The 23,973-nt window shown below is 55.4% G+C and overlaps 1 protein-coding gene across 1 annotated transcript; it reads left to right on the top strand.

Moving 5' to 3' along the window:
• The first annotated feature begins 17,860 nt into the window (after positions 1-17,860).
• Positions 17,861-20,097, top strand: LOC309417001 (erythroblast NAD(P)(+)--arginine ADP-ribosyltransferase-like). The gene has a single exon (XM_082014389.1). The coding sequence runs from the start codon at positions 18,520-18,522 to the stop codon at positions 19,669-19,671; it is 1,152 nt and encodes a 383-aa protein (XP_081870515.1). The 5' UTR covers positions 17,861-18,519; the 3' UTR covers positions 19,672-20,097.
• The last annotated feature ends 3,876 nt before the right edge of the window (positions 20,098-23,973 follow it).

The raw sequence follows: 23,973 nt of genomic DNA, 5'->3' as shown, positions 1-23,973 counted from the left end.
AGCAAGAGAAAGTCAGAAAAATAAGACTCCGTCTGGAGAGAAAAGCGAAAAAAAAGAATAGAGCAGACACCCCGGGGCCAGCCTTATTAATTGGTCCCCATAAAGAGGATACAGGGGCCGAAAAATCAACCATTCAAAAATTTCCAAAAGGAATAGAAAAAGGGAAGAGCTGTATGTCAGTAGTAGGGGCAAAAGGAGAGCCTTTTAAAGTAAATATCTTGCTTAATGATTTACTTCGGCTCCCTGAAGCCGAATACAATTTATTAGGAAGGGATTTGATTTTGAAGTTAAACTTGAGCATTCGGAGTCAAGGGGACAAATTGCCCAATTAGAATCAAGCAATACCCTATACCTATGGAGGGTCGAAAAGGACTAAAACCTGTAGTTGCCCAAACATACTTGGTATAGTGTAATAGATTTGAAGGATGCTTTTTGGGCCTGTCCTCTGGATGAGGGATCCAAAGATTATTTTGCCTTTGAGTGGGAGGACGAAAACAACAATTAAGATGGACTGTGTTACCACAAGGGTTTACGGAGTCACCAGATCTATTTGGACAAACTTTAGAGAAAATCTTACAAGATTTCACAATACCCAAGGAGGTAAAATTATTGCAATATGTGAACGATTTATTAGTAGCAGGAGAAACTGAAGAGGGGACCCGAAAAGCCACCATTAAATTGTTAAATTTTCTAGGGGAAAAGGGATTAAAGGTGTCCCGATCAAAGCTACAGTTTGTAGAACAAGAAGTAAAATATACTTAGGACATGGGCTGAGTAAAGGAAGGAAGAAGTTAGATCCTGATAGGGTATCTGGGATTCTATCCTTAAGACCCCCACAAGCTAAAAAGGAAATTAGGCAAATACTGGGATTATTAGGAAGCAGAGGATGGCCTGCTTGTCTCCAAGCTTTGGTTGCTACAGCATTATTAATAGAGGAAGTTAGGAAGATTACCTTTAGTGCTCCTTTAAAGGTGTATACCCCACACAATGTCAGAAATGTTTTACAACAAAAAGCGGAAAAATGGTTAACGGACAGCCGGATCCTAAAGTATGAAGCAATACTAATAGACTCCCCTGACTTAGAACTGAGGGTGACTTCTGCTCAGAGTCCAGCACAATTTTTGTTTGGAGAACCATCAGAGGAATTACAACATAACTGTTTAGAGGCAATTGAGACCCAGACTAAGGTGAGACCAGATTTAAGAGATACTGAGTTGGAAAATGGAGAAGCACTGTTTATAGATGGCTCCTCCCGAGTGGTAGAAGGGAAGAGAAAATCGGGATATGCAATAATTACTAAGGACTTGGAACTTGTGGAATCAGGACCTCTGAGTCCATCATGGTCAGCTCAGGCTTGTGAGCTGTATGCCCTATGTAGGGCCCTGGAATTATTAAAAGGACACATATGGGGTGGTCACACTTTTGGAAAAATTTGGGAAGAAAGGGGTTTTGATTAATTCCCAAGGGAGGAATTTAATACATCAAGAACTGCAAGTAAAAATTTTAAAGGCGTTAAGAGAACCAAAGGAGATAGCAGTGGTACATGTGAGGGGACACCAAAAGGGATTAGATTACCGAACTAGAGGAAATAACTTAGCAGATAAAGAGGCCCGCAAAGCAGCCTTGAGGACTAAAGTTGCCAAAATTAATGTCATACAAACAAAGGAGGACACCAGCAAAGAAGGACGAGAGGAAAGAGAGACGTTTACCCCAGAAGAACAAACAAAATTGGAGAAAATAGGAGCTAAATTAGAACAAGGAAAATGGACACTGCCCGATGGGCGAGAAATGTTCCACGGGAGGGAGAAAAACAGCTTACAGACCCTTTGAGAAAGTACAAGTCGATTTCAAAAATATTTATTGGTAATAGTAGATCATTTAACACAGCGGGTAGAAGCTTACCCTGTAGCACGAGCTACGGCACAGATGGTGGTAAAAATTTTATTGGAACATTTGATACCTAGATATGGGATAATCCAGTACATTGATTCTGACCAGGGCACACATTTTACTTCTAAAATAATAAAACTATTATGTCAGTCATTAGGTATTCAGTGGGAATACCACACTCCGTGGCACCCACAAGGCTCGGGGAAGGTAGAAAGAATGAATAAATTAATGATTGAGACACAAATGCCCTGGACGAAATGTTTACCATTGGACAGTGAGACTGGATTATCGCCATACGAAATGTTATATGGCATGCCTTATTTTCAAGGAATGCCTCTGGGGAACGATGTAATTGAGGATCATAGTATCCAACAATATATAATTACCATTGGAAAAAGAGTAAAAGAATTGAGAGAGATTGGGATGGTGGCCCAAACACCGCCTTTAGCATTTGCAATTACAGAAACAGCTGTGAGAACTGCTGAAAAAGGATGGGCACATGTATCGCGAGTGAAAGGTCCACTGAAGGAGTAGAACGTCTGAATTGCTGTGGGAATTTTATTGTGGCTACTCCTGTAGAATTGGTGAACAGGGAGTCTAATAACAGGGATCAGTTTTGCAAATATACTAGTGTATGGGAGGATCAGCAAAGCCTTTGTGTAGAAGGTGGTGTTTATTTATAAGAGCGAAATGTTCTCAGTATCTCTCCAAGAGGAGGACAAGAAGATAGTTTAAATAATATAGACTTCAGGTGCATCCGCTGTGGAACATCCACCCCCTTAGAAGAATTAATTTGGGTACTAAGAAAGCACCCCCTTAAAGGAAGGAAGAGGGCAAGACCGGAGGGGAACTGGTGTTGCGGCTTAAAAAGGGTCTGCCAAGGGCTGCAACCCCTTTGGGCTGTGACCGCCGATCACTATGGCCCTGACCGGACCTCTTCTAGTTCTACTTGGGGTGAGTTCCTTGGCTCTGACTACGGCAAATAACTGTAGTCAACGTGTATCCAAAAGAACTCCCTTATCAATATTGGGTAGAGATGAAGACAGAAGGAGGAAGATTAATCGGAACGAGTAAGGTTGTAACCAATTTGAACAACATCCAGCTGGGGTTTACCCCAGAAGTGTGTAGGAACTAACTTAGAGGCAAAAATTGAAAAACTGAGGACCTTTTCTAATTGTACAGCCCGTACCTGTAATCCGATAAATGTGACTCTTATAAACTTAGAAAAGTGGAAACAGGAAAAAGTAACCAAAATGGGACTTACGATATATGGACCTGGAGAAGACCCAGGTATAGTTATTAGTATTGAAATAAAAGAAAGAACAAAAGAATCGGTACAGCATAGACTGTTATTTAATTCATTTGATCATGAAATAGAAACAGGAGGGAAACATGAAATTCCCACAGTTGCTAAAAATCTATTTGTAAACCTTGCTGAAAACATTGCTATGTTTGTGGTGGAACAAATCAAGGTGAACGATGGCCAGGGGAAGCTATGGAGAGCAATAGAAGTTATCCCCAAGTTTGGAAAACAATGGGAAAGGGTAATAGGAAGCCACAATGGGTACTCCAAACGAGTATAATTGGAAGGAGTTGTTGGCAAAACACCAAAGGGTTGGCTGTTGGGATAAACCCTGCACAGCTCGACCTTAAGGAGAAGGAGCTGTGGTGTTGATCTGCACGGCTCGACCTTAAGGAGAAGGAGCTGTGGCACTGAGAAGCTGGTAAACAGCTGGATAGCTGCACGGCTCGGCCTTGAGGAGAAGGAGCTGTGGAAAACAACTAAGAAGAAGCGAGGAAAACAGGAACACCTGCAAGCAGCGAATCCTGACTGTGTGAGAGGCGCGTGGACAGCGCGTGATATTTTGTATATAGCCAATTGCAATAAGGTGTGTAACAAGCTGTAACCAATCCTGAGTGTGTGCGCAGTGACTAAACAAAGATTATGATATATACTGGAGTCAGACAAGACAATAAGGGGCTTCGGAATATAACTCTCATAGAGTTGTGAAGTCCATCCTTCTCCCGCAACTGGTGACCCCGGCGTGATACAATCTCTGGGATCTCATCGTTGAACACCGGTCGAGCGCAGAGGACGCAGCGGGAGAAGCCCGGTTGGAAGAATTGCAGTCAGTGGGACTGACGCAAGGAAAAAGAAAAAGGAATACGTTGCAACGGAGAAGCACCCAGCGAGGTGAGGTGAGCAACCGGGGCGGCATGGGGCAGAACACATCGCATGAAGAAGGGGCGATAGTCAGACTCCTGCTGCACATGCTCTCTAAGAGAGGACTGAAATATGATGAAGATACACTTAGAAGGCTTCTAATTTGGAGCCGAAAGAAAGGGTACCCCCCTGATCCGTCTGTGGCATTTAAGGCAGAGTCGTGGGAGGAGATAGGAAAAATGTTATGGGAACATATTGAGAAAACCGCCGCAGAGTTAGTGACGGCGTGGAAGTTGATATTAACCACATTAAAAGCCTTAAAGACAGAGAGAAAAGCTGCAGCTGATCTGGAGGAGGCTGTTAAACTGCCTTCAACCAATCCCTTTTTAACTGAGTCAGAGGGTCCAGGACCTTCAGTGACTCCGACTGCACCTCCTGAGGTGCCAGATGCACCGGGTGAACTGGCCGCATTAGATAAGTCAGAGAAACAGATCTACGATGATATATGTGAGGGCAAGACGGGACAAAGCTGCCCAGAACAATGTACTCAATGTTCCCCTGTGTGTCCATGTGAAAGATTGATGGGGCGGGCTTCACCACCTCCGAAACCACCCAGACTTAACCGATTGAAAGCCGTAGTTTTGAAGCCCTCAGCCGAGCCCCTGCCACCTTTACGGCCCCCGTTGCCCGATAGCAACGACGAAGAAGAAGAGCCTGTTGTAGAGACTATAGGGAGGCAAGAGCCTAGAATGAAAGGCGACCCTAGGGAGCGGTGGAAAGACCTTTTTTTAGGAGCAATGAAAGACGAGGAAACGGAGTTACTGATGGCATTTCCTGTAGTGTACAGCCTCACGGGCCCAATCGCTGGGACCCATTTCACTGGGACTTGATTAAGAAAGTGCGGAAGGCAGTGGAAAATTATGGCTTGCAATCACCTTTCACGCAAGCTCTATGAGATAACATATTCACAGGAATGGTTCTTACACCATGGGATTGTCGGCAGATGATAGATATGTTGTTGACACCAACCCAAAGGTTATTGTGGGCAGACAGGTGGTATAAACTCTGTATGCAAGAAGCCCTGAGAAACCTGGAGCGTCAAGACGGCGATCCACTTCAGAACATCGCTATGGAACAAATGACAGGCCAGGGACTGTTTGTGGATGTTAGATTGCAAGCTCAGCTGCCCTTAGAAGCCTTGCAATTAGTTGGGCGACTAGCGTTGAATGCGTTGCGAACAGTCCCTGAGGAGGGAAAGAGGCAACCATCTTATACTTAAATGAGACAAGGGAGAGATGAACCGTATATGTCTTTTGCTGATGGTCTGAGAGACGCTTTGAATAAGGCGTATACCAATGAAGACGCAAAACTAGCAGTGTTGTTGAATTTAGCGGTAGAAAATGCCAATGTAGATTGTAAAAGAATTTTGTTAGCTTTGCCAAAAGAAGCAACGTTAGTAGAAATGATCGAAGCCTGCAACAGAGTAGGCTCTGCCACACATCAGGCAGAGACACTCGCAAGTGCCTTTGCAGCAGCAATTAAGCCATTTATAAATGGAAAAGGGGAGAAAAAATGTTTTAATTGTGGAAAAACAGGCCATTTTAGAGCTGAGCGCAAGGCCACAAGGAAAGGACCTAGGCAGATTGAGACAGGTCATAAATCCTTCCAACAAGGACCCTTTCAGCAAGGAATAGGCCCAGCAGGAGCACCATGTGGTCGATGCCAAAAATTTGGTCATCAAGCCTCAGAATGTTGTTCAAAGTATCATCGGGATGGTATGAAATTGGGAAACGGGCGACCGAGCATGAAGGCAGCCCACACGACGACACAAATGGGGAAGCACCACCAGGCTGCTTGGCAAGCCTCAGCGCCCAAACCGGAGAGAGCGCTGGAATGGACGTGGAAACAACAGTAGAAGTTACCTTATGGGACATGTCGGTTTATGATGTCCCGACTAACGCGAATGGACCATTAGGATATGGATTGAGTGCTTTGTTATCAGGACGATCTTCAGCAGCAAAGCAGGGACTTTTTGTTCTCCCTGGAGTCATTGATTAAAAAGGCCATATTGTGCCACCCACTAGTCCTTGGAACACACTTGTTTTTGTGATTCCAAAGAAAAGTGGAAAATGGAGACTATTACATGACTTGCGAGAAGTCAATAAGGTTGTAGTGGACATGGGAGCCTTGCAACCAGGGCTACCATCTCCCTGTATGATACTGAAGTATTGGAAACTTTTGATCATAGATCTCAAAGACTGCTTTTTTACAATCCCTCTGCATGAAGATGATGCCAAACATTTTGCATTCTCAGTCCCAAGTACAAACAAGGCGCAACCCATGCAAAGATATCATTGGACAGTATTGCCACAAGGCATGAAAAATTCACCCACGATGTGTCAAATTTATGTAAATTGGGCTTTACAGCCAATCAGAAAAAGGTGGCCTCAATAGCTCATCTATCATTATATGGATGACATATTGTTGGCTGGTGATCAATTAAATCCGGAAGAAATGATCGGGGAGCTCGTTGAGCTTTTGAGGCAAAGTGGGCTGCAAGTGGCGCCGGAAAAGATACAAGCTGAAGCGCCTTGGAGGTACTTGGGGTGGATGATCATTGAAACGTCGGTGACCCCCCAAAAGGTTGAATTAAGAATTCAGATTAAAACATTAAATGATGTACAAAAATTGGTAGGAGACGTTAACTGGATTCGACCTATTTGTGGGATCACAAACCAAGATATGGAGCCCTTGGTTCAGCTCTTGCGAGGGGATAGCAGGTTAAATTCTCCTCGACAATTGACCAAGGAAGCCCGGGAAGCAGTAGCAAACATTTCTGAAAAGGTAACTCAAGCATTTAGTTCTAGGATAGACCCCTCGATAGGGATCACTTTGGCAGTAATCAATCACGAGCGACATCCCTATGCGCTTATAATACAGTGGATAAAAAAGCTAGAATCAAAAGCGGACCCATTGAGAATTTTAGAGTGGGTCTTTTTGCCTCAGTAGCACAGAAAAACCATCACCACGAAAGTAGAGTGTTTTGCAAATTTGATTATGAAAGGGCGCAACAGAATTATTGATATATCGGCAAAGGACCCGAAAACGGTTTTAAAACCATTGCAACAAGAATATTTGACTTGGGCTTTGCAGCACTCTGTTCCCTTCCAAACTGCATTAGCAGGATTTGAAGGTGACATTCAGATTAATTATCCATCACACAAAATGTGTGCCTTTTTTAAAAACCATGAAGTAGAAGAAAAATCAAAGTGTAGTCAATATCCAGTTCAAGGTGCTACAGTATTTACGGATGGTGGTGGGAAAACAGGCAAGGCAGCAATAGTATGGCGAGAGCACGGAGAATGGAAAGAACGGGTACTTGTTGTGCCAGGATCAGTTCAAAAGGTAGAACTACAGGCAGTAATTGAAGCCTTTAAATTATGGTCTGAAGAACCTGTGAATATAATTACTGATTCTTTATATGGAGTTGGAGTACTCCAAAGATAGGAAGGTTCAATTCTCAGACAGGTACAGCAGGAACAGCTATATCAACAATTTAGAACGCTTTGGTTTTTATTGCAGAACAGACGACATCCTTATTACGTTATGCATATACGCAGCCATACCAACCTTCCAGGGGAACTGGTGGAAGGAAATGCAAGAGCTGATCGGCTGACTGCCGCAGTATGGGCTGGACCTGCCCCGGACCGTTTAGGTCAAGCACAAGCCTCTCATGCCTTTTTCCATCAATCTGCCAAAGTTTTAGCGAGACAATTTAATCTAAGTGCAGGTGACGCTAGAGCTATCATACAGACTTGTGCTGATTGTCAACAAATAGGCCCAGGAATCGTGATTACAGTAAGTCCCCGAGGATTGCATTCGCTACAACTATGGCAGATGGATGTGACACATGTTGCTGACTTTGGAAGATTTAAATATGTTCATGTTTCAATTGATTGCTATTCTGCAGTAGTTCGGGCCACTGCACAAACAGGAGAAACTAGTAGGCATGTACAAAAGCATTTGCGAGCTGCATCCGCAGCCCGTGGTATACCCCTACAAATTAAAACTGATAATGGTCCTGGTTATGTAGCCCTGTCAACCCAACCATTTTTTGCTCAATGGGGAGTGACGCATGTTACTGGAATACCACATCCCCCAACTGGACAAGCTATTGTTGAACGAATGAATCATTCCTTGAAGTGTTTATTGCAAAAACTAAAAGGGGGAGAGGCTACCACACCACCCCAAGAACGTTTGAATAAAGCCTTATATGTGTTAAATTATTTGCATCTAGCAGAAGGAGAAACATGTAAAAGGAATGACAGGAAGTCTGTTTGAGTTAACACAAAATGTGCAAGTAAAAGTTAAAAATTTGGAAAAGAATATGTGGGAAGGACCTTTTCAACTGCTAACCTGGGGACGAGGTTATGCTTGTGTCATTACAGATTCTGGAACTTGTTGGGTACCCGCAAAATGGGTAAAACCATGGGTGAAACAGTCACCATCATCATCATCGGACACATCTTGACACTATCGGGTGTCATCGCAATCTGGATGCCACCTCAGCCAAAAGAAAATGTATGGGTAAATCACACTGAAATGAGCAGTATCATGAGAGGAACATGGAAAGCTTTTAGGGCAAACCGCTCTATAACTACAAATCCTTTGGTAAGATATAATATTGGTTTTCATAGCTTTATACAAGCACTTTTTCCATCTCTAGAAGTAGCTTCTATCGCTAGGAGTAGTACAGCTAGAATTGTTTGCCTTGTAACATTCTGCTATTAATTTAAGCATAGTTGATATGTGACTGCTGGATTACGGTAAGATGCCGTGTGAACAAAACCTATGAACCAATAGACGGGGTGGCTGTGGCGCGTGCAGCACGTCTGGCCAGCGGGCACATGCGCCATAGGCTCCCTGTGTTGAGAGGTGACAACCGAGGCATGTTCCGACACTCACTGGCCACGTGTGTCGAAACTCGTTCCTTGGCAAATGTATAAATACCGGGATTTCCCGAAGAGCAGGGGGATCGGTGTATGGCAAGGCCACCGTTGGCTCCGTGGGGACGCCCACGTAAAGCTGGCACCTACTGACTGCTAGGCTGAGTTCGCGGCACAGGACGATACAAGAATGTACAGATGGTCCATCTTCCTCACAGTCCTTGGGTTGCAAACGATCCATCAGGTTTTGTTTATAGATAAACAAAAAGGGGGAGATGTTGGGATCACCCTGCACAGCTCGACCTTAAGGAGAAGGAGCTGTGGTGTTGATCTGCACGGCTCGACCTTAAGGAGAAGGAGCTGTGGCACTGAGAAGCTGGTAAACAGCTGGATAGCTGCACGGCTCGGCCTTGAGGAGAAGGAGCTGTGGAAAACAACTAAGAAGAAGTGAGGAAAACAGGAACACCTGCAAGCAGCGAATCCTGACTGTGTGAGAGGCGCGTGGACAGCGCGTGATATTTTGTATATAGCCAACTGCAATAATGTGTGTAACAAGCTGTAACCAATCCTGAGTGTGGGCTAACTCCCCAAACGACCACCGAGGACCACCCGAGACCCCTGCGCATGCGTAGTGTAGTTTTGCAACGCCAGCCTTACGTAAATGTAGTAGGTAGGCAGGGAGGTGGAGATTTCCCGGGAAATGTGTGAATATTCATGTCTTTAAGGTATCTAAAGGATGAACTTTTGTTTCAAGGCACACATGTTAGGCGGAGCAATCCCGCGTGCATCCAGCACTGCAATAAAGAACGCCTGCCTTCTAAAGCTTCAAAATAAGTGTTAGAGGGTTTTCTTGCCGACCCTTAGCCACTAATCGCAATTGCTTCTCACCCAGATGGATGCCTCTGGCAAGGGTCTGGCTCCATCCTCTCCCCGTCCTCCCTGCTGCCTGCCGGTGCCCACGGGCAGGGAAGAGCCCCTGTGCTCTGCCCACTCTGCCTGCCCCCGCAGCCCCGGCGCAGCCCGCAGGTTCTCCCACCGCTCCTCCTTGCCGTTCTGGAAGACGGCGCTGGCAGTTGCTCGGATCGCCAGGAGTCTCCCCAGATCAGCGGGCAGAGCGCGGCCTCACGCTGGCACAGCATGGCTGCCCCCAGCCCTGCCGTGCGCCCCAGCCAGTCACACAGCCACGCGGTAAAGGGTTTAATGAACACCCCGAAAGGATCGCTGCCGGCCCGAGCTGGCGTTCACCCGCTGCTCTGCTTGGCCACCTCTCTCTTCAGCGATGATAGGGCGGATGCCCTTTCCACGGGGCAGGGAGAGCCGTGGCTTGTTGCCCTGAAGCAAGGGAGAAGAAGCCAGCTCACATCACGCAACGCCGGCAGGGGCTGCGCTCTCCCTCTCGGGGGGAAAGCAGCAGCAGCCAGGCCCTGCCCGTGGCAAGCCGCGCACCCGCGGCCGTGGCACTGGCCCAGCACAAGCCCCGCAGGAAGGTGCCCAAGGGGCGCAGGCCTACAGCTGCCTCTGCCGGTCCCGGGCCTGGACATCTCCACGGCGACCGCCAGGGCTCTGTGACAGGGGGCCGCATCGTGCCCAGAGGCCATTGTGACATGGGTCCCCGCGGTGACGGGGGGTATTTAAGGAGTGAGCGCCCTGGGGTGCCCACTCCCAGGACAGCACCTCCCTCAGGAGGCAGCATCTCCCCTGGGTGCCCGTGGAAGGTCTGCGGCAGAAGACGCCAAAGATGCCCATGGACGAGGAGGCGAACGCCCGCTCCCAGCCTGACACCAGGCTGCCGAGCCTGCAGAAGAGGCACCAGGTGAGGGACGGGGCAGGAGGGAGAGGCCGGCGCTGGGACGGGGCCACACGGAGCTGCCTTGGTGCCGGGCTTCGCTGGCACTGTGGGGGCCGCTGCGCCAAGGCGGCCGCCTCCATCCCGTGCCTTCTCCTCCTCCTGCCCGCAGGCACGCCACAGGCAGCCAAGTGCAGCGCCGCAGGGTAGCCAGAGCCCGGCCTCGTCCCACCATGGGGACAGGCTGCCACGGCTCCCCTGCACAGAGAGCTCAGAGGCAACTGGGAGCCGCCGTGCACAGGTAGGGAGCCTGAGGGAGACGGGGCCGAACGTCTTCCCAACGCGCAGGCGGGAGGTGCAGGCGGGGACAGGTGGGCCCGGCCCCCGTAGCAAGCGGAGACCCTCGTGCCGTGCCTGGCAGGCTGCCCGGGCACGTCGGGGGTGCTCCCGCGAGTGGCCGTGGGCCACACGGAGACCAGCCGTCTCCTCAGAGGGCTCTGGGAGCAGGGCAGCAGCCGCCTGCGGGGCCGAGCGCTGCCCTGGGTGTGGCAGGGGAGCCCGGCCGCAGGAGCTCTCCCAGTGGGGACGCAGGGGCAAGGGCTGCAGTCACGCAGCCTCTCTCCTCGACTTCTCTTGCAGACGCAGAGCCTGGCGCAGTGGGTGGCACTGCCCTGCAGTACAGCATTGCAGGAGGAGACGGTCCGTCTGCCAGCCTTGCCGCCTCTCCCCTGGCAGGCAGCGGCACCCGGGCACATACCCACAGCTCAGCCGCCACGGGCTGCCAGCACCTGCTGCACGCTGCCGCCTCTGCCGGCAGCGTCGTCTGCATCTTCTGCCAGAGGCAGAGAAAGCGCCAGCAGCCCCACAGGCAGCGGCCACCAACAGCTTGTCGCATCTCCTTGGCGCATGTGCGGTGAGCAGGGCTCAGTCGCGAGGCTGGAGAGCTGGGGGCCTGCCCCACACAGCCCCACAGCCTACACCACAGCTGTGGAGGGGGCCGCCCAGTGCCAAATGACTGAGCACCTGGGCAAGATTTTCACTGGGAGCTGGCGACGCAGCCGGGAGCTGGCAGCACAGCGGGACCAGGCGCACAGCATGGTGTGTGGCACCACGGCTGTGGCAATGACAATGAGAACAGACCATCTGGAAGAGCTGGAGAGGAGCTGCCTGGCCCGCACCGGGCACTGCCTGGCCCAGCTTGGGAAAACCAATCTGCAGCAGCAGCAAGATGGCCCGGAAGAGAGCGAGCTGTGGCAGCCGGAGGGCGAGGGGCAGCGTTTCTCCCCGGCATGGACGGGGCAGGTCAGTGTCAGACCCAGGCAGGTGAGTGCCAAGGACAGGACGGGATAGAGGGATGAGCCTCCCTCTGCCTGGGGCCCGCCGCTGCTCCGCACAGCTGCAGCCCCATCATCTCCTGCACCCCTCTCCCAGCAGCCGCTGCAGGCATGTCCCCGGCAGGCATTTATGCCGCTGGAGCCGGGCTCCCTTTGCAAATCCCCCTCTCTCTTTCAGCTATGCAAGGGCCACTCGTTTTCCAGCCTGCGGCAGCCAGAGCTGACACCCCTGCAGCTCCCTGAGGCCACCACAAGCAAGCAGGACCTGCTGGAGCGACTGGAAGCCCATGTCCCCAGCAAACATCAGGCAGGGGCAGCAGTGGGGGCAGTCCTGCAGGTGCCAGAGGAGAAGCTGGGGGCCTTGGCCAAGGAGGAGCAGCGGGCAGATGACAGTAGCACAGAGCTGTCCCAAGCAGAAGTCACCATCTGCAACACCTGGGTCAACTCCTTGGGCCCGGAACACTTCCAGGACCACCCCCAGGAGGGGCGCGCCCAGCCCAGCAGCTTGGGACCGGAGGTGGTAGGAGAGGCAGCCAGAGACCTGCAGAACGTGTCTCCTGCCCCGGCGAGTCCCACGGATGCCGAGCCGGCAGCTTCTGCCCAGGCCGCAGCTCCTGAGGAAGAGGGGCAGGGCGTCCCTCTCTCTCCCGCGGCACAAGAGGATGCACCAGCACCAGCTGCCAGCGAGCGGGCCGCAGCCGCAGAGGCAGAGATCCAAGCACCTGCCCCACACGGCCCCACAGCCGATGAGGAGGCTCTGCAGGCCACGGCCCAGTACCTAGTGAGGGAGGCCGTGAGGAGGGCGATGATTGAGGTCCAGGGACTTGACCAGCAGCCGACGGAACAGTGGGACATGGATGTGGCGATGGCTGCAACACTTGCAGCACCGCCGGACACCGAGTCGCCTCTGGCTGAAGAGCCTCAGAGAGAGGACACCAGAGCCCCGCTGGTCCCAGCAGCACATGACAATGAAGAAAGCATGGCTTCTCCCCGGTTTGGCCACCAACATGGAGAGGGCAGCTCTGCCACTGTCTCCCCAGCAGCGCACGAGGGTGAAGTGGCTTCATTACTGCCTGAAAGCCCTCCAGCACAAGCTGGCACACCCGACCTTGAGGAAGAGGGGCAGCACGCTCCTCTCTCTCCCGTGGCACAAGAGGAGGCACCGGTACCAGCTGCCAGCGAGGACTCCGCAGCTGCAGAGGCAGAGAGCCAAGAACCTGCCCCACACGGCCCCACGGCCGATGAGGAGGCTTTGCAGGCCATGGCCCAGTACATAGTGCGGGAGGCCGTGAGGAGGGCGGTGATTGCAGTCCAGGGACTTGAGCAGCAGCCGCCACAACAGCGGGACCTGGAACAAAGCACAGATGTGGTGACAGTTGCAACACCTGCAGCAATGCCGGACACGGAGTCTCCCTTGGCTGAAGAGCCTCAGGGAGAGGACAGCACAGCCCCTCTGGACCCAGCAGCACATGAGGATGAAGAAAGCACGGCTTCTTGCGAGTCTGGCCACCAGCAAGGAGAGGGCAGCTCCACCACTGTCTCCTCAGCAGCGCAAGAGGATGAATTGGCTTCATTGCCTCAAAGCCCTCCAGCACACACTGGCACACCCCTCCTTGCCCCAGCAGCGGCTTCTCCCCTGCAGTGGGAACTGTGGGACCAGGTGAGACAGGCACACGTGGCCAGCGCTTGGCTCCCTGAGGTGCGAGAGGCAGGCCCAGTGCCCCGGGTGTGTGTTGTAGAAAAAGTCGTGGTGCTCTCCGTGTCACCCCCTCCCTTCCCTGCCTATGCCCTTTCTCTCCCCATGCAGGCGGCCTCCATGCACTCCTCCGGATGCAGGGACGTGTGTGACGATGACTCAGGTACGTCCACGAGTCGAGCGCCAGCCTGGTGAGTGGCAACCAGGCCAGGCCAGGCCGGCAGCACTGCGCGCACGGGGGCTGGCCGCACCATGGCCAGCCCTCCCTGGGGAAAGGCCTGGGTGGCGCGGGGCAGGCAGCAGCTTGTCTGTCGCCCACCCGGCCCCTCGCCTACAGCTCTCCTCCCCCCACAGGCATCGCCGCCCTCGTGCTGCCCGCCCAGGCTCAAAGGCAACGGCCGCCCTCCCTCTTCAGGAGGGCTCTGCGGGCTCTGCGCAGGGCTTTCCGCTGCAGCTGCATCACGGGACAGCAAGAGCTGCAGCACCCCGCTGCCAGCCCCCGGCGGGTCCCCAGAGATGGCGGCTGGCCCTGAGACTGCGCAGTGTCTGGAGGGAGCGGCACGGGGAGGCACGCGAGGGATGGGCGCATGGACGATGCCCCATGCATCCTGCTGCCCTGAGGTCATCGTGCTGCCAGCGCCGCTCGACTGCGAATGCTTGCTCAGGACCATAAAAGACATCAATTGTCCCCCAGTGCGCGTCTGTGCCTGGTCTGTCTCGGGAGAAAGACGGGTGCGGGCAAGGCCCGTGCCGGTGGTGTGTGCTGGGAGGAGCAGGAGAGTCTCCCCAACAGCTTTTCCGTCTTGTCAACGGTGTCCCCCTGCTCCACGGTGCAAAAAGACAGTGCTGCCGGCTGAGCACCGCAGCCCACGCCTGCCCCACGGCCCAGCTGCCTGGGGGCAGCTCTTGGCAGGCAGCCTCGCTGTCGCCCCTTGCTGACGCACGGGCTCAGGCCGCCACGCAAGGAGCCCTGCCCGCAGCGAGCATCAGACTCGGGACAAGGAAGGAAAGGCAGGAGACGGGGAGAGCCAGAAAACCCAAGACGGTCCCTTCCTCAGTCCTGTCAGCAACTCTACAGTGAAACTGTACCATCTGCCAGGATGCAGCCCTGCGCCGCGCCCGGGCGGCGGGCGCCGTGCCCACTCTCTCGCAGAGAGCTGCTCCTGGGGACACAGGAGGGGTGCGGGGAACGGGGCAAGGCTGAGCAGAGGCTGCGCAGGGCAAGGAGGGGGCCTCCGCAGTGGCGAGAGCCCCGGGGCAGGGGGTCAAGCTCCCGGGAAGTGTGGGTTGCGCTCAGGGGCCGCAGCGGCACGAATGAGGTGCAGGACAGAGCCCACTGAGAGGATGGAGCAGCGGGGGTGGCTCTCGGCTGGCAGGTGAGCACCTGCCAGCACCAGAGGCCAGCTCCAAATCTAAGGGAGTGGCTGCCCCAGGCTCTCCGCCGAGGTGATGTAATGCTCCACTCTCTCAGGAATGACATTCTTCCTAATATCCAATCTAAAGCTCCCCTGGCGCAACTTGAGACCATTTCCTCTCATCCTATGGCTGGTTACTTGGGAGAAGAGACCAACCCCCTCCTCGCCACAACCCCCTTTCAGGTAGTTGTACAGAGCGATGAGGGCTCTCCTCAGCCTCCTCCAGACTGAACACCCCCAGTTCCCTCAGCCGCTCCTTATCAGACTTGTGCTCCAGACCCCTCCCCAGTTCTCTTGCCCTCCTCTGGACACGCTCCAGCACTTCAACGTCCTTCCTGTCGTGAGGGGCCCAAAACTGAACACAGGATTCAAGGTGCGGCCTCACCAGTGCCCAGTACAGGGGCGCGATCCCTGCCCTGCTCCTGATGGCCACACTAGTCCGCATTGTTTTGGTTTAGCCCCAGCCGGCAACTCAGCCCCACGTAGCCGCTCGCTCACTCCCTCACGGTGGGACGGGGGAGAGAATCGGAAGAGTAAAAGTGAGGAAACTCATGGTTTGAGATAAAGACAGTTTAAGAGGTAAAGCAAAAGCCGCGCACACAAGCAGAGCAAACCAGGGAATTCATTCACCACGCCCCGTGGGCAGGCTGGGGTTCAGCCACCTCCAGGGAAGCAGGGCTGTATCATGCCTAATGGTTTCTTGGGAAGACAGATGCCATCACTCCGAACGTCCTGCCACCCCTTCCTTCCTTTTTCATCCCAGCTTTATATACTGAGCATGATGTCATACAGTATGGAATATCTCTTTGGCCAGCCTGGGTCAACTGTCCTGGCTGTGTCCCCTCCCAGCTTCCCGTCCCGTACACCCCCTGCCTTCTTGCTGACAGGCCAGCATGAGAAGCTGGACTGTCCTTGACTGCTTAGCAACAACTCGAAACATCAGCACATTATCAACATTTTATCATCCCAAATCCAAAACATAGCCTCACACTAGCTTCTAAGGAGAAAATTAACCCTCAGGTCCACGTTGCCACCTCTGTGTGGAGAGTGCGTGACTTGCCAAGCCCCACTGGATACAGAGGGGATCTATTGGGTGTATTGACCCTAAGAAGCCTCAAAGATGAACAATTTTAAGGCTTCTTCATGAATGGAGGTCCAATCCCAGGTGGCCCTTTTGCATGTCAAATCGTACAGGGCACGGGCTATGATGGAAAAAACTGGGATGTGTTTTCTCCAAAAGACAGCAGGCCTAGGGCTGTAGCTCCTTCTTCTTTCCAGGCATTTTTTCTTGCTCAAGGGTAGTCAAGGTTTTGGGAGGAGTACACACCGTTCTTCCCCTCCACCACCAGACATCCAGGAACTTTACCTCAGAAGATGGGAGCTGTCTTGAATCACCTCCCTGCCCTCCATGTGCCTCAGCATAGCTTCTAGGAGGATCCGCTCCATGACCTTCGCAGGCACAGACGGGAGGCTGATGGGTCAGCAGTTCCCAGGGTCCTCCTCACAGCCCGGAGCAACCACCTGTGGACCAGGACCTCTCAGCCCTGCAGCCAGGCCAGCCCCGGCCAAGGTGGGGGACCACTGTCGAGCTCCTCTTCCGTGGCACTGGTGAAGCTCCCACTCTGTAGCTCCATGGGGGCCCAGCTTGCTCAGGGAAAGCCACGCTCATGGGGCACCCGCGGCAACCGCCGGTTCTGGTGCTCCACTGGGGGGCAAGTGGGCAGGGGTGCAGCGGGGCCTCTTCCCTCTCCTCCTCCGCAGGGCCAGCATGGAGGTGTCGAGCAGGGACCGCCTGTCCCCGCGGGCTCCGCTGGCCTCCAAGGCCTCTCTGGGCTCCCTGTCAGGGAGCAACTCCTCTCCCCAGGGCTCCTTCTACTCCTCCCCAGAGCCCTGGCCCGGTGCGATGGCGGAGCCAGCAGCACTTACCCATGTGGGATTGCCCTGGACCCCCAAGGCTGTCGGCGAGCCGGGGCTGCAGCCAGGGCCAGTCCTTGGTCAGGACCCTCCACTGGAGCTGCCGTCAGGGACAGAGCAAGAGTGGCTCCCCGGGGATCATAGAATCACCGAATCACACAATCATTCTGGTTGGAAAAGACCTTTAAGATCATCAAGTCCAACCAGTAACCCAACACAATTGCCGTGTATTTCTCTCCCTAATGCTACAAATTATTTTGTTTTTTCCCTCTTCATTCCTTGGAGGGATCTGGGTCCTAATGTAGGGCACGAAGCCATTGGCCTTGTTGACAGTAGTTTGCCACCAGTAGGAGTCTTTGCTCAAGCAAGAGCAAAAGACACACCGAAAAGCGTGACGGAGCAATCGGGTAGGGCTATAATCGTGCCTGGGAGCCGTCTGCGCACATGAAGGTTTTGTGTCTCGCTCTGTGTAGTGGCCACAGAGTCAGTGTGATCTCCCTGTACAGCACTAGGAGACATCAATCTGTTTGCTTCTTTCCTCGACCAAGCTTCAAAGGCTGGCTTTGAAAGGAAAATGTGGTTCAAATGTAACATTCCTGCAGGAAGACCTCGTGTAACTGATTTACCAAAATTAAAACTTTTTCCCTGTGAAGCTTCGTTTCCTCCATAGCAACAAAAAGACCAGGTTTTGGTCTTTGGGCTGACCCACCGTGGATGCCCCCGCCAGCGCCACTGACACCTCCATGCCACACGTGCCACAACCTGCCCCGTCCTCAGCAGCGTGACGGTGCGGGGTCAGTGCAAGCACTGCGTCCCGGGTCGGCGGGGCCTGATCCGGCGGCGGCTCCTGCAGGAAAAGGCAGAGCCCCCAGCGGGACAGCACCTGCACCCAGGTTATAGCAAAGGCAATTTATCCCACGGGGGTTTCCTGACCGTCCCCCGCAGCCGCGCAGCACGGCGGGAGGGGGCAGCGGCTGCTCTGGGCGCTTGGGGCAGGGGACGGTAAAATTAACCAGGAGGACAGAGGTGGGGTCTGGATCCGGGCCCGAGCAATCATGGCCAGGGCTGCTATAAAAAGAAAGAGCGGACGCTTCTCGCCTCTCTTGCCGGCAGCGGGCGGGCGCCAAGAGGCTGGGTGCCACGGGAGTTGGGGAGCAGCACCCCGACCCCGCGCCCACCATGGGGCACAGGTAACACTGTGGGGATCCTGGGGGGTTTGCTCCCAGCGGGGAATGCTGCAGTCCTGTGGGCTGCGGGGGCCGTGGGGCCAGGCGCCGGGGACGCCCGCCTGTCGGCAGCATTTAACACGAGTATCGGCATCGGGGTCTCGGCCGGTACCGAGAGGTTTGCCGAGCGGGATGCCCCTGGCCAGGGATGCAATGGTGGGTGCATTCCTCCAGCCTGCCCTGCTGCTCTCTGCAGCCCCCTCCCAGGCCCCGCCGCCATCCCGGAGCTGACCCTGCTCTCGCTCCCCCACCTCCCCAGCCACTTGCGGAGGAACCGGCTGCCTCCCTGCCCACGGCACTGCGGCAGCCGGGGGCTTCCCCTGGGGCGCCTCTGCCTGACATGGAGCATCTGGTGCTGCGTTTGGTGCTGCTGGCCGGGACGCTGGCCGCCGGCAGCTCCCCGCACCGGCGAGACCTCGCCCCCGTCAAGGAGGTGGCACTGGACATGGCCCCCACCTCCTTCGACGACCAGTACCGGGGCTGCAGCCGCATGATGGAGGAGGAGCTGGGAGACCTCAACCGCACCGAGTTTGCCAACAACAGTGTCTACGCTCAGGCGTGGACATTCGCCGCCGCTGAATGGCGGAGCTGGAGGGGACGCTTGCCCCAGTCACCGGCGCTGCGGCCGGAGCAGGCGGTCGCCCTCCTGGCGTACACCCTGCAGGGTCCCCTGCACCAGGCATTCAACGCAGCCGTGCGCGAGGCCGGGCGCTCCCGCGGTGAATACCTGGGTGCCTTCCACTTCAAGGCGCTGCATTTCCTCCTGAGCGAGGCCCTGCGTGCCCTGCAGGACGCCCAGCCCCATCGCTGCCACCGCGTCTACCGGGGTGTCCGGGGCATCTGCTTCAATGCCCGGCGCCACCAATCCATCCGCTTCGGCCACTTCACCTCCGCCTCCCTCCGGAACGAGAGCACCCTGCCCTTCGGCCGGGACACCTTCTTCTCAGTGGAGACCTGCTACGGCGTCCCCATCAGGGACTTCTCCTTCTTCCCTGAGGAGGAGGAGGTCCTCATCCCGCCCTACGAGAGCTTCGAGGTCACCAACATCACCCGCGACGGGGACAGAGCCTTCATCCACCTCCGCTCCCAGACCGTGCTCAGCACCGACAACTGCGAGTTGGTGGAAGGTGATGTCCCCTCCATTGGGGTGCTGGGGAAGGGGGGCGTGGGGTGGCCCTGTCCCACCAGCTCCACCAGGAAGTGGGGATTGGGACCATGGGGAGGGCCATGGGGGGGAGGTTGCCTTCAGGTGCGTGTCCTTGCCTGTCTCCCAGCCGCTCTCCCCCAGCATTTGCAATAGGGACCCTCTGCAGCAAAGCACAACACGGCATGGCACAGTACGGTATGGCACAGCATGGTGTGATGCAGGACAGCACTGCTCAGCACGGTGTGGCATGGCATGATGCAGCACAGCACAACATGGCATAGCATGGTACGGCACAGCACGGCACAGCCCGGCACGGCACGGCATGGCACAGCACAGCATGGCATGTTGTCAGACGCACAGCACAGCAGAGCACGGCACGGCATGGCACAGCTGGGCCGCGGCGCAGAGCGTGCAGCAGCCGTGCAAACAGACTTGGTTTCTTTGGCAGAGAAGAGATGCAAGAGCCGGCCGTGCGTCTTCAGTGCAGGTGAGCCGAGAGCCCCCGCTGCAGCTCGGGGGTGACCCTGGCTGAGCCCCCTGCCCCCTGTCTGCCCCTCACTCCCCCCCTCTGGCACTCCCAGGCAGGAGCGTCCGCCAGGACCCCCTGCTCCTCGGGGGGCTCCTCCTGGTAGCCGTGGCCCTGGCAGCAGCTGCCAGGGGCCCCTGAGCCACAACAGCACCGCAGTCACAGCACCATGGCGAGGAAAAGGCGCCAGGAACAGGAGCCACCAGCTTCACCGAGACGGTGGGATGGGACAGAGCAGCAGGAGGGGCTGGGGCTATGGGGACAGCCCCACTGCAGGGTCCCGCATGGCGGCCGCCTGTGCCCAGCTCAGCCCTGCCATGGTGCCACCGGCCCCGGGACGTGTCAGCAGTGCCGGGGCAGCAGCGGAGCCTGGATGAGGCCTTTGGCAGAGCCGTGGATGGGGCTTTTGGGTGCAGCTGAGCGTGGGGTCTGTGAGGGGCTGCCCCAGGGACAGGGGCTGGCACTGACGGGGACCAGAGGGGCGCAGCAGGGCCGCTTTTGGGGGTGTCCCTGCCCAGCCGGCCACTCGCCTTCCCCTGGCTCCCGGAGGAATAAAGGCTCGCTGTGGAAGCAGTGTGTCTCTGCGGGCTTCCTGCGGCTCCTTGGGCTGGGGGCAGCTCGGGGAGGCTGCAGGCAGGGTCTTCTCCAACCTCTCCACATCCCCAGCCCTCTCGCATCCAGAGCATCCCCCAAAGCATCGGCCGACGCCCCGGGTCCTGCTCAAGGGGTCTCGCGTGGGTCTCCTCCCAGCATCTCACAGCTGACACCGGGCAGCCTTGATGTGCTTTAATAAGCCCTGAGGTCCAGAGCCGGCGCAGCCAGGTCAGGCGAGTGGCCCGGGCAGCACTCCCGGCTCGGGGTGCTGGGAGCCCCCACGCACAGTGGGGCCGGCAGACGTGGGGCTGTGCCATGGGGCGGTGACACTTGGGGCAGCGGCGCTTTATGGGGCGGCACGAGGGGGCGGCGGGGGCAGCGCCGTGACTCACTGGAGCCGCCCTCGGCCCCGGCCCCGCCGGCTGGGCGCAACCGCCACCGCACTGTGTCCCCCAGCCCCTCCAGGACGTGCCCCTGGCCCCTTGCGCCCGAGGCAGCACCCCACATCTCCACGTGCCCACACGCTCGTCCCACATCGGGGGACCACCCATGACCAGCCTCGCTGCACCCCATGTGTCCCCACCCTGCCCCATATCTCCCCCATGCCCGCGGGCAAGCAGCCGTGGGCACCCCGTGTCCCTCGCGTGGGCGCTGAGCCGGCCTTGCCCCGGGGTGCTGGCAGCACTCGTGAGCGGGGGGCTTCGGGCCAGTGGGGTCACCAAGGGGCATGGCAGGCTGTGGGGGAGAGAGGTGCAGGTGAAGCCCCCCGGGCACCGAGCACCTGTGCTGGGGTGGGGGAGCCCTTGGGTGCGTGGGGGCGGCCCCAGGGTGTCCCACGACGCAGCCCCCCAGCTCCAAGGGGTGAAGGAGAAAAACCCCCAGGCACCCAGGCAGGGCTTCGCTCGGGGCTCAGCCGTGGGGCAGCCAGCGCTTGTAGAGAGCGATGAGGTCTCCCCTCAGCCTCCTCTTCTCCAGACTGACCAACCCCAGTTCCCTCAGCCACTCCTCATAACACTTGCTCTCCAGACGCCTCACCAGCTTCGTTGCCCTTCTCTGGACGTGCTCCAGCACCTCAAAGTCCTTCTTGTCATGACGGACCCAACACTGAACACAGGATTCGAGGTGCAGCCTCACCAGTGCCAAGTACAGGGGTACGATCACTGCCTTACTCCTCCTGGCCACACTATTTCTGATACAGGCCAGGATGCTCTTGGCCTTCTTGGCCACTTGGGCACACTGCCGACTCATGTTCAGCCGGCTATCAACCCGCACCCCCAGGTGCTTTTCTGCCGGGCAGCTCTCCAGCCACTCCTCCCCAAGCCTGGAGCGTTGCACGGGGTTGTTGTGACCCAGGTGCTGGACCCAGCACTTGGCCATATTGAACCTCATACAGCTGACCTCAGTCCATCCATCCAGCTTGTCCAGATCCCTCTGCAGAGCCCTCCCAGCCTCCAGCAGATCAACGCTCCCTCCCAACTTGGTGTCATCTGCAAACTGACTGAGGGGGCACTTGATCCCCTCATCCAGATCATCGATAAAGATATTGAACAAGACCATCCCCAGTACTGAGCCCTGGGGAGCACCACTTGTGATGCTCCAACAACTGGATTTACCTCCGTTCACCAGGACTCTCTGGGGTCGGCCGTCCAGCCAGCAACAACTGGATTTACCTCCGTTCACCAGGACTCTCTGGGGTCGGCCTTCCAGCCAGTTCTTTACCCAGCGAAGAGTAAACCTGTCTAAGCCACGAGCCGCCCGTTTCTCCAGGAGAATGCTGTGGGAGATGCTGTCAAAGGCTTTAGTAAAGTCCAGGCAGACAACATCCACAGCCTTTCCCTCATCCACTAGGTACGTCACCTGGTCATAGAAGGAGATCAGGTTGGTCAAGCAGGACCTGCCTTTCATGAACCCGTGCTGGCTGGGCCTGATCTCCTGGTTGTCCTGCACATGCCCTGTGAGCACCCTCAAGATGAACCTCTCCATAATCTTCCCCAGTACCGAGGTCAGTCTGACAGGCCTATAGTCAGTCATGGAGGCAGGCTAAGCAGCTACTCAGGGCAGGTTGTGGCACGTGTGGCGTGGAGGTGTCAGTGGCACTGGCGGGGGGCATCCACGGTGGGTCAGCCCCTGCCCACAGCCTCTTGGCTTTGGAGGGGCTTCGAAGGCAGGAGGCAGGGCAGGGTGCGGGCAGCATGGCTGGAGACAGCCCGGTCCCTGCCTGCTCTGGCCTGGAGGGCTCTGGGCCAAGGCAGCGTCCCCGTCGTGGTGCTTACGGGCACAGGGACAGGCAGCGGTGACAAAGCCCAGGGCAGCTGGGGGCCACCCTGAGAAGGGCTCGTCCTGCCGAGCTGCCTGCAGAGAGCCGGGGTGAGAGGAGCAGGATCCTCCAGGTCGGACGCTGCCCTCCCTGGGCGCAGCGGCAGCAGCAGCCCTCCCCGGATTCCGGTGCTGGGATGGCATGGCACGGCATGGCACCACATGGCATGGCATGGCATGGTACCACACAACACGGTGTGGCACCACATGGCACGGTATCCCTGTCAGGGGACCAGAGGACCAGAGGCCGGTCGTCTTCATGCCAGCTTGTCTTGTGGCACATGGGGAGCGTCTACTCCTGCACCATTAAGATTTCCTTCTTGAAGGAAGCAAAGGATCTCTCTTTTGTGGGGACGGGAGAAGTAACACGTTTAAAGTGCATCGTGAACGCTTCGCATTAGATACCAATGGAATTGGTGTTGGGTTAACGGTTGGACTTGATGATCTTGAAGGTCCTTTCCAATCTTAATGATTCTGTGATTCTGTGATTCTGTGAAACTTCCATCATTTAAGAACAGTCCCCGGGGACAGATCACCTGGGGATCGTGTGGAATCTGAGTTTAAACTACTGAAATTCTCCAAAGATGTTACAAAATGACCTAAGCAGCTGATCTTACCTTGGAGGGTGGAGACAGACTATGGGCGATGGAGACAGGCTAAGCAGCTCCTCAGGGCTGCTTCTAACCCTGACTTTCTGTGGCTGTGTATGTAGCGTGAGAGATGTTTAAGACTGTTTTAGACGCTTGTACATCTGACCAAGTAGCACAAAAATAGGACATTTCACTCTGATGCTCAGTCGCATGTGATTCTTGCCGGTACTTGTTACAGGTCTGAAATATCGGCCATGCAATGGCAAGGCTTGAAACATAAACCTGACCCAAGTTGTTTCCGTAAGAATATTGAACAAACATGCAGAAAAGCACAAGGACTTCTCTCATAATTCACCCGAGACAGGGCTACCCTTGGGTGTTGCACAGCTCTGCTCCAGACAGGGCGTCTGCATTTACTTATCCTCATTT

This window comes from Phaethon aethereus (assembly GCF_964289735.1).
Source record: "Phaethon aethereus genome assembly, chromosome: 1".
Lineage (NCBI taxonomy): Eukaryota > Metazoa > Chordata > Aves > Phaethontiformes > Phaethontidae > Phaethon > Phaethon aethereus.
This window is presented reverse-complemented; position numbering and strand designations above follow the sequence as displayed.

Coding starts and splice junctions, on each gene's coding strand:
- LOC309417001 (XM_082014389.1), top strand. CDS start 18,520: ATGCAATGGTGGGTGCATTCCTCCAGCCTGCCCTGCTGCTCTCTGCAG.